The sequence below is a fragment of the Montipora foliosa genome, chromosome 1, assembly GCF_036669935.1.
Source record: "Montipora foliosa isolate CH-2021 chromosome 1, ASM3666993v2, whole genome shotgun sequence".
Classification (NCBI taxonomy): Eukaryota; Metazoa; Cnidaria; class Anthozoa; order Scleractinia; family Acroporidae; genus Montipora; species Montipora foliosa.
In genome coordinates, this window is record NC_090869.1 from 8,086,635 (window position 1) to 8,097,490 (window position 10,856).

The 10,856-nt window shown below is 37.4% G+C and overlaps 1 protein-coding gene across 1 annotated transcript in view; it reads left to right on the forward strand.

Moving 5' to 3' along the window:
• The window catches only part of LOC137970340 (serine/threonine-protein phosphatase 4 regulatory subunit 1-like), a 62,986-nt gene extending 52,574 nt beyond the window's left edge, over nt 1-10,412 (forward strand). The window contains exons 18-22 of the mRNA XM_068816893.1: nt 1,119-1,239; nt 6,124-6,239; nt 7,269-7,429; nt 8,814-9,331; nt 9,642-10,412. Of these exons, the coding sequence (XP_068672994.1) occupies nt 1,119-1,239; nt 6,124-6,239; nt 7,269-7,429; nt 8,814-9,331; nt 9,642-9,677 (952 nt within the window). The 3' untranslated portion in view covers nt 9,678-10,412. The remainder of the gene's footprint in view (nt 1-1,118; nt 1,240-6,123; nt 6,240-7,268; nt 7,430-8,813; nt 9,332-9,641) is intronic.
• The last annotated feature ends 444 nt before the right edge of the window (nt 10,413-10,856 follow it).

Sequence of the window (10,856 nt, forward strand, 5' to 3'; positions counted from 1 at the left end):
CTACTCCCACTTTTGCACCTGCCTGTCTTAATAGAGCCGAAGCACCAGAGTGTTGTGTATGGAGAAAAACATTTGGGCGTCCCAGAGAAACTATAATATAAGATAAGGTAAGGGAACAAAGGCTGCTTATCATGTGACTTCAAGAACCAATGAAAGCACATTTTTTGATGTGTGATTTCATTAGACAAACTGACCTGACGCGACATCGTTCACGTGAATATTTATGATTGTGAGTGAAAACACATTTTTTCCATTTCTCTGACCATTGTGTTGTGAACATTTGCTACTCTATTATTTATTTCCGAACCAGCTATATACCTTATTCCAAAATGGCCGTCAATTTAAATATTCTTTTGTTTTTATTCAAATAAGCCCTTGATGCCTCGTTCTTGAGCTGAAAATTCAAAAGAATATTTGGCCTTGAACGAGGCATCAAGGTCTAATTTCAATAAAAAGAAAAGAATATCTAAATGGCGGCCATTTTGGAATAAGGTGTATATTGAGTGAACTAGCGTACACTGTGTTCTTATCGGCCCCGGTTGTCAATTTCGGGCTCTGTGCCATTGTCGAGTAGAACAGTTTGTTGTTGTGAACAATTTAATTTAATTTTCATAGGAAATATTATTGTCTGTAAACTACGCAATTAAACGATCAATTTGACATATAATTCATGGCTGTACCTGACAAAATAAAAATTCTCCAAGTGAAACAACCTTCATGTGTTGTTCAAGAGAGTTTGATTCCCCATGACATGTTTCACACTGAAACGTCTTTGGCGATTTTATACATGGCATTGATTTTATCTAACTTAATTATTGTATGTTCTTGTTAAAATTACGGCCGTTCAAAAATTACAGCAGTGCTTTCAATATGATTGCAAAACATATCGACATTTACATTGTTGTTTGAGATACAAATTATGCAAGAGTTTTTCTTACATTTATATTGTTAGATGCAGTACTTTGAAATCAAAAAAATACAACCACTGTTTAGTTTTATTCCATGAATAGCACTCTGATACAAATCTTCAAACTATGTATTATATTGACTGTCTCATTGGCACTTAGCGATTGCTACTACTAGTAATTTAACTTATATTAATACTGTTTCATTTTTAGGCAATTAATGTTGCTTTGTGAGCTGTATGCACCCAAACAAGTACTGCAATTCATTTGTCCTATCGCCATTTCCCTTGCTACAGACAGAGTAGCTGATGTTAGGACAATAGCATTTAAATTGGTTAGTATTCCGACAGTGGAAAGTAACATAATACATAATTTTATTAATGAACTCTGCCAGCTACGTGTATGTAGGTTGTCATTACTGGGTTGCCATATGGCAATCCAGTCAGAACACGGGTTAAATTTAGTCGTTTTCTTTTTGTTCTTCTAATTTTTGTGTTGGGAAAGTATTTCCTGTCACTCCCCTGCTAAGTGGTGTCTTTGTGCAGGGTCCTCTGCGCGTATTTTGGTAGGTTTCAGAGGGAAGTAGAAATGCGTAGATTTCTGTGGTGGACACAGTAGAATATTTAATAGACCAATTTCGATATATTAAAATTCAGTCCTAAACAAAAGACATCATCTCGAGGCTCTGGGGAATAAAGTCATACAAATCCTTATATTTATTCCCCAGAGCCTCGAGATGATGTCTTTTGTTTGAGACTGAATTTTAATATATCGAAATTGGTCTATTAACCTGCGATGGCGTCGAAGTCAAATGGCGTTTTGGTGGGTCTTTAAACAAAATATACCTTTATGGAGCTCAAAAATGGAACGTCAATTGGATAAACAAGACAGGCGGTGCAAAGTAAATGTCTGGAATCTTAAATGCGCTGAGGAATGGACTTCGACAACAATCTTTCGCCTGTCAAGTCGTAATCAAAGTGAACTGTATTTCCAATATTTTACCAATTGTGGTGTTATGTACAACACTGAAAACAAATGGAAAATTCTCTGGTAACTTATGGCTTTAAACAAAATCGAGCACCTTAAGTGGATCTTTGATCTCTGTTGTCTGGCTATTTGTAGTTATTTGCATTTTTTGCTCAACTCTGCACAGTCTTCTGGTAACAACTGGAAATTTCACTAATTCTTGTTATATTTTATTTTGTGCTCAACTCTGCACAGTCTTCAGGTAAACAAATAATTGGAAATGTGACAGCCAAGAATTATTTGAAAGAAAGCTTGTTGTCTATTTTGTGCTTCATTATCATGGAAAAAGTTCTTTATTTTGTTGCGTATGGTAACTTGACACGATTGAGTTTCTTGTCTTCACGCACGCAATGAAATAGAAGGGTTTGTGCCTCTAATAGCAAATATCTTGTTTCTTTTAAACAAATTTTTCGCTGGAAAAGGTTTTTGTGACATTTTCCTCGGTGAATTCATCATGTTGTGTAATATTCGAGCATACAGGGGTTGAAATGTGATTCGCGAGGAGACAGGAATTTTTTTCTTTCTGACAAATGATTAATAGGTAGCCAAGATTTCAACGTGAAATTATTTGGGAAGCAAACAATATTTCTTTAATTTCCTGGTCAATCCAGTTTATTGCTTCGACTTGAAGGAGCAATAAACTGGAAGATTGTTTACATTACCCATGCGTTTTGCGAATTTTGAGTGTCATGAAATTACATGAAATGCGTGACATAGCTCCTTTGACACAAGGATTTTTCAACAATATATCGTTTTAATCCAACTTAAAAACATTCAGATAGTAATTAAGGACGGTGCCTACTAATTCAAAGGTATGTTTGCGCGGTTTACTGAATATACGGGAAAAGCAGATCTTAACAAGTGTTATTGAAATCCAAAAAGAAAATTGGGGGTAACCACACATTTTTCAAAGATAATTATCAACAATATTTGTAAAGAGCTTTAAAATACAAAGCAATGTATGGTGTCTCTGAAAAATGCGTGGTTACCCCCAATTTTCTTTTTGGGTACCGAGATCACTTGGTAAGTTCTGCTTTCTCTGCATAATTTTGAACCGCGCCATAGCAAATCCGAGTATCTCGAGATGCGCATAACATATGCGCAATAGTAGGCACCGTCTTTAACCATTTCGTTTGCTTATGTGCTTGTCAGCATTGTGATATGCGATAATTCACGAGTCTGTTTTTGTATCTCATAGATGTTTAGATTTTCAATTGCAAACTCTGTTTTAATTGGCCGCTCAACGTCATGATTGTGTAATAGTTCACGCTGAAGTCAAAATTGATACGTTTGTGAGGAACCCGATAAAGAAGGCTTCCAGACCCGACAGATGAAATGTAAATATTCAGTTAAATATTACAACAAAATTAAAAACCCAAAGACGGAAGTTTCTTGGCTAAAAAATACGTTGTTTCACTCTAAAGACGACGATTAACATTCTTTCCTGTACACAAAGTGATCACGTGCACCTTTATGGTTGCCTAGCACGTGATCGATTTCTTCCTTTTGACAGAACATCATGAGATAGACAATACATGGCAGCCAAGGGCTGAATTGCGTACCGTTAAAATGTAAATAATAACAAAATTCCTAAATATATAATAATGCTACATAATAAAGTACTATTACTTTCGAAAAGCTATTTACAAGATCTAAAATTAATTTATACCGTATTTATATTAAAACTTGACTTAATAATAAAACTATTTCTTGCGCGTTTCGTGTTTATTTTAGGAATGTCGAATTTGCGTGTTCGTCGAAGCGAATATTTGCAGGCCTGATGTGAAGGCGGCAATAATGCCCATAGCCTATGATCTGAATCACTTAGGATCTCATTGAAAAGCGTAGCACAAATATTACTGTGGTGGACGCTAAGCGGCGCTATCTCCGTGTGAGTAAGAGCTTCATCGTAACTGAGGCTAGGGAACATGATTTTTAAAGCCCTCTTCTGGACTCTCTCTAATTCATTAACTAAATACTTTGGGAGTGACTAATAATACACATGGATCGCATAATCTAGAACTGATCTTACACGTGATGTAAAATAACCCTAAGTCATCGCAGGGAACCTTGGCCCTTTTTAGCTGAACTTAAAAGTATAGCCTTTTGGCTGTCTTTTTGATAACATGATTTACATGGGTGTTCCATGATAGATCACTTGTGATTGTTATTCCTAGTAACTTTGCACTATCAACAAGCTCTAGCTCTTTGCCATGTACCCTAGTTGGCTCAAATATTGCCTTATTTCTAGCAAAAGAGATTCGGAGCTCTTTGCATTTCTCATTATTGAGTTGGACTCTGTTAGCCAGGGACCACTCGGCTACCTTATAATTCGGGCACTACTAACCTCGCACTTTCCGACAACTTCAGAAAAATGTGACCTTCTCCTTGATTCATGGAAGTCTGAGACTGCAGAGATTTTCGTGTTTTTGCGATCGATTGTCATTAATCTTTCGATGAGAATTCGATTCAAGGTTAGATATAAAAGCTATGTTATATTTTTCTTCATCTGTCTTTTGGCTTGTCTTTTACTGTTAACTCCCGGCTTTTACGGTACTTTTTGGTGCAAACGTAAAGCCAAACGTTTTTGACCTGGCATCAGATTAGACTGAGAAGAAGAGGAATTATGAAGCGGAAACAACATCTTCAGTCCTTCCTTAGTGTGTGCAATAAGCGTTTGCTTAGTGCAACTGCAAGACATGCATGACATGCAGGAAAACGTCCGTCAGAGCAATTTGCAGCTAGTTTTTTTTGCAGACTATTTAAAGAAGAAACGAGTGCATTTTACTCAAGAGCGTGGTTTGTTATCTTTAAACTGAATTTATTACCAAAGCTTAAAAAAACTAAAAGACCTCAAAATGGGACAGGAGATTACAAAATCATTAAATGAGTGAGCCAAAGGGTCTCTGCTGGCACGTCGTCTGGGTGACCCCTCAAGTGGTCTTAATGACCCCCCACTTGAAAAAAATAACTGAAACGCTGCAGTTCAATACCACCCAACTCAGTGCCTTCTGTTTTTGTGTAACACGTACCACAGGCAACCTAGGGTACGCTCATTTTTTTGACTTGAGATATTCCTTTTGCCGCTCACTGTAATTAACTCCCTTTGAGTATATTCTTATAAAAAATTGCACAACGAGCCAATTAAGGCAAGTTCATTTGCAAAACTAGTGGCGTGGAAGTAGGACCAGAGTTTTTCTCTTGCCTGTTTAAAGGCCTTTGCAATGTAAGGTGGCTGGCCAAGGTAGCCAATTAATACTTGCTCCGTCAAGCTTCCATATAGGTTTAGTGTCATTATTATTTTTACTATCATCATCACCACAGCTACCACTGTATCAAAAAAGAAATGAATTGAATGTGAAATGTGAATCTAGTTTGGACCCATCCAAGAAGTACTTTTTTTTTTTTTTGGAAAATCTGAGAAGGAGCTATTTGCTTTTCCACAATCTCTCAGGCAGTAAATTTTCATGAATTGGCAAAAGGAGTGCAATAGAAAAGGAGTGGCCATACAGGGAGACAACCATAGACGAAGTCATGCTGCAATGCTTAACAAGGCAGCTATCTCCTATGTGTTGCTAATGTTATTTTAACAACCTCAAGTTAATGAGCAGCATAACTGAGTGCTTCTCAAGTTAAGGTTCAACTTGACTATTTATCTGATGTAATATAGAGTCATTACAGAACAAAGCTCTCCATGTTTTCTTACTCCAACGTAATTATGCAGAAGCACTTGCTGTAACTGGCTTTCAGCCCCTTTCAGTGCATTGATTAAGAAAGCGAAGGAAACTGGCAGACCCCATGAAGGACCTTTTCCATGAACAAAGATCTTTGAACCTACTTGGTCTCAAAAGCTCATATCCTGAAGAAAACGTTTTGCATAGTTTATAACCGTGAAGTTGAGTAAATTATGATAATTTATGATTATTTAGCTATTATTATGTACTATAACTATTATTATTATTAATATTATTGTTGTGTCTAGCAGGTATTTTCTGTGACATATTACTGTACTGTAATTCAGTTTCCAAGTTGCAATAGTGATATAATAAACACATCATATCATTGTACACCAGTGTTAGAAGAATTTTCCATCGAGGGGCTTATGCTCAACAAATGGCTTCCTTTTGTAAGTGGTAAACTACCTCCTTCTTCACAAACCAGATACCAGATTTTATTTCTCGAATCTCTTTAGATTGGTGTTTTACTTCAAAGACTGCACACTTGCCCCGAAGATGGTCCTGTACATAAGTATGTATGTGACATCATCAATAAATTTGCTCATAGCCCACAGTGGACCAGACGCCAAGCGTGAGTATGTAACTAGTAATCATTGAGTAGCAATCTTGATAATTTACCAACTGTTCATAAAACTCGCGCACCTGTTAATAAAACTGTGCACCGGTGGCTTAGTTGGTTGAGCACTGAGCTGCCATGCAGGAGGTCGTGAATTCGTTTCCAGCCAGAGCAACAATCAGGGTCTTGAGGTAACTGGGGAGAAAGTGCTGCCTTTCTAATTACACCCTCAGATAGTTAGACTTTCAAGTCCTCTCTGATTAGGATTTTAAACCATAGGCGCTGTCTCGCAACCTTTCCTGTTCATCAACAATGTGGTCAATAACGTACCCTCACTCTGTTCGTGAAGAGTAGAGGGGAGACCCCCGGTGTTGTGGTCTGTCCTCCTTTCTCATTCCTGGGTTGGGTGGGTGGATGAGATCAAATATGGACTGATACGGGCTCCCGGAGGCGCCTTTATATGCTGACGTCCGATCTCACCCCAGAGAAAGAATAGGCCTTTTTCGATATTTTAAGAAAAAGGAAAGTCAGTGGCTTCATAGCTCAGTTGGTTAGAGCGTCGCACCGGTATCGCGAGGTCACGGGTTCAAACCCCGTTGAAGTCCTGAATTTTTCAGGCTTCTTTACGCATTTGCAAAAATTGAGTTCATAACTGCGAGAATCATAGCTTCACTTAATTTCATATCCGCAGTTCATATATGATCCATTTCATATATCATTTCATCGTTAAAAAGGGAAGTGTATGATATGCAAATATATTTCGCATTCATTCCAACGTGTTTCTTTTGTTTTTGTCCTCAATGCCTCACTATCAAGCTGAATATTTGATATTTCGAAAATTGCTTGTAGTAAATCGCCATGAGACTTTGTTATTATGTGCAGTATATAAATCATAAACCAGAACCAGAACCAGAACCATAACCATAAAACTCAGTTGAAAGTCAATTCTTTGTTTTCATTTGTTATTTCAAGTTTTTTGCTCACTTAATTGGCAGTTAACGTACACACCCCACTGGCCTCACAGTTTCTTCCTTGATTTCCTAGATATGCACAGCTTTGTGAGAATCTTTTGGAACAAAATGCTGAGACAGGGGAACAGTTCAGCCAAGAGTTCTTACCAAGCTTGTTATTTCTTCTTGCTGATCCTGTTCCAAATGTGCGACTCAGTCTGGCAAGGACTTTGGCCCAAGGCATTTTGCTGTCAGGTATGATTTCAATTACATAGCATTAGAGGGGGTTTTCCACAAGAGGACATATTTCAGTTTAATTTTTTTGTCATGTTGGGGTTAGATTCAAAAACAGCGTTGAAAGACCAGCTAGGTGGTAGTGTACTGCTAGAAGCCAGCATCACTGAAACCTTTCGATGTATTTTTTTAATTTTTTATTTTATTTTATTAACTTTGCCAAGCTGGCAGAGCGCCACAACAGCTTGCGCCAATTACTGTGGCCCCTTTTTTACCCTCCCAACCATGATAACCAACAGAAGACAGACCACAACACCGGGAACTACGTGCCCTACTCTTAGCGACAAGTGTGTGGGTTCTTTTACGTCCCACAGGATTATTAACATTGAAGGGTTGTGAGACGGGACCTCCGGCTTATCGTCCTTATCCGGTGCGCGGTATGAGTCTAGCAATTCTGTATAAACATTCAACATCGCATTTTGAGAATCCAGTCTTGTTCCTTTTTCTACTGGATGTTATATCAACATCTTATCATATTATATGTGCATCAGTGATGGTGATAGGGGCCTTTGCCAAGCTGAGATAAGTTTTTGAGAACTTCAATAATCATTCATTCTACACATTTCTCTACAGTTATTTTATTTACTTAAGGTGCGTTCGATTGGGAAATCCAGATTTAGATCTTAAAATCTGGATCTTCGATTTCCAATGGTTTAATTAAAGAATTATAATACAATATACGCTCCGTTCTTGGCTAATAAGCCCTAATTCTGTTAAATATGCCAATACGCGTTGATAACGTCCTACATCAGCAGTCAATATAAGCATCACAACTAAGTTGTTCATCTAACTCGAGGCCCAACATCTTAACGCTCTCGGCTTGTTCTAATTTGCAGTGATTGAGTTGTATCTCAAATTTCCCGGATCCTTATTTACTTAAGGTGCGTTCGATTGGGAAATCCAGATTTAGATCTTAAAATCTGGATCTTCGATTTCCAATCAGACAAAATCTGAAAACGGATTTTCTCGCGGATTTTGGCTAATTGAAATTCTTCCTGACATGGATTTCCAATTAGTGAAATAGCCAACAACACATTTTGTGTCCGATTGTAAATCCGAAGATCCAGATATAAGATCTAAATCCGGATTTCCCAATCAAACGCACCCTTATACCAGATAATCTGCGTCTCTAAAATAGTTATTTAAATCTACATTGAGTTGCTGTGGAAATGTCATTGCGGGTTATAATGGCTTGGCTACTCAGCTGCAAAGTTTATACCGGTACTTGTTAAATACAGCTGTTCACACAAAACTTACCAACAATTCGATAGCAAAGTATATAAGCCAGCGCATATTTGTATAAAGTTATGTTATGTGTGATTAGCGGTGTCTTGCTTGTCTATAGATTACTTTAAAGACATAGATGGTGAAGGAAGAGCAGCAATTAATTCAGCTATACAGAGGCTTCAGCATGATTCAGACAGGGATGTAAGATATTTTGCTGGTGTCGAGGAAGAAGCCTTGGATTTAATATGTGAAGAGGACCATCAGGCTGTATCATCTTATAATACTGCTGAGGTAGAATACGACATGGGGAGTAATGTCTGTCTCCATGGGGAAGAGTTTGATTGTAAAGATGAAATTGGCAAAATAAGCAGTGATCCCTTAGACGATTCAAAAGAAAGTGGAGATTTCAGTAGTAGTGTAGAACAATTGCAAGATGGTCGTCATGCATTTACAGATGACGCTGACATGGAAGCCACTGTTGGTACAACAAAATGGAATGAATTTGTAGAAAATGGAGAGAGATTAGATACTGAATGTAATGCTGTGGCTGTAGCTCGTGGATTTTCTTGCGAAGAAGGGACTAGTGGTAAATCAGAGAGCGTTAAAAAGGGACAAACTCAATGGGCATCAAACGAGGTATTCATTTTATTTTATTTTATTTTATTTTATTTTATTTTAGTCAGTTGTTTTTTCTGATGACTGAGGAACACAACCATGATAAGCACGCATTGAAAGAGTGACTTATTTGAAATTCAACCTGGTATTGAACAGTGTCTACCAGACTCATTATTTTTTTAATGTAAAGAGTTTTTAGGGGATACTTGAACGATGACTGTAAAATTTATTGCACTTTTTCTTTTTGTGGTGGTTGTGAAGATATCAGTGATGATAACAATGTCGTTCAACAGTGACCTCTTACACATGTTGTATTTTTCCTTAATTATAGGATTGTATAGCAACACATGAAGGAGAAGCAGCTTGAGCTTTGTAGCAGAATCAGTCACTTTCAAGAGAAATCTTAAGTGTTCCATTAGTGCTCAAAAATGTTATTGTACATGCATTTTTTTCTCTTAAGATGAAATTTGACATAGCAACCAAGCCTCCTTGGAAATCTAATAAGTTCATTGAACATAATTATAAGTGCCCGTTATTATGGGGCTATTGCAATGACAAGGCATAATTTATGAATGGTAGTAATTAATATCATTATTTAGTATCACCCAACTAGTGGACTAATGCAAATCCTGTATTTTGATTGGCTATGCTACCAGAGGACTATTAGTAATAGTCCTCGAGTAGCGAAAAGCGTGACGCTTTCCTCCGTTTTGTTCCCAAATAAATATTTCTTCAACTTGCATTTGCTAACTTTGTTATTGCCTTTTCTGTCCGACTAAGTTGGGTGATACTAAAACAATTAGACCCTTCGCCCTCAAGGGCCACGGGTCAATAGCCCATTCGGCTTCACCTCATTGGCTATTGACCCGTAGCCCTTGCGGGCTGCGGGTCTAATTGTTAAATAGAAGTTCCATAACTGCTCATTCTTCATGAATATCAAGCTGTATTTGTACATTCGACTTAATTTTGTGGTGGATTCTTTCAGATGGTGTTGCGCCATCGCTAATTTATGTTAATTAACTTTCCTGCTTTTGGTATTTTAAGACTAGTATTACTGATAATGTACACTGAAAATATATTTTTGGAATTTTTGTGTTAAGAATTGATGGCTTTTTTTAATGGAATGTAGCCTTTCCTCTCCAAGAGTGCCTCTATAGATTAGGGAAATCATCTGGCAGTATCCAGATGAAAATCTGTTATTGGTATTTTTAGAGATGAAAAAGGTGAAGAAAGGGTCAAATAATAATTATCATCATCATCATTCTATTTAAGATATCACTCACTTACGAGGTTAAATCAATTCTAAAAGACACAAGGTATATATGGCAATCATATGGACAATCTTAGTCCCAAATAAAATTTGAACCCATGACCCTAAAAGATCTTGTTGGATGCTCTAACTATTAAGCTTCTGGAGACTAAGGTGAGTGAGGACAGTAGGTGGCTTTGACTAGAATCACATCATGCAGTCACTGAGTCGCATTACGCATAAGATTTAACTGACGCACCATGGTATTTCTCACAGAACGATGGCTCTGATGCTTAA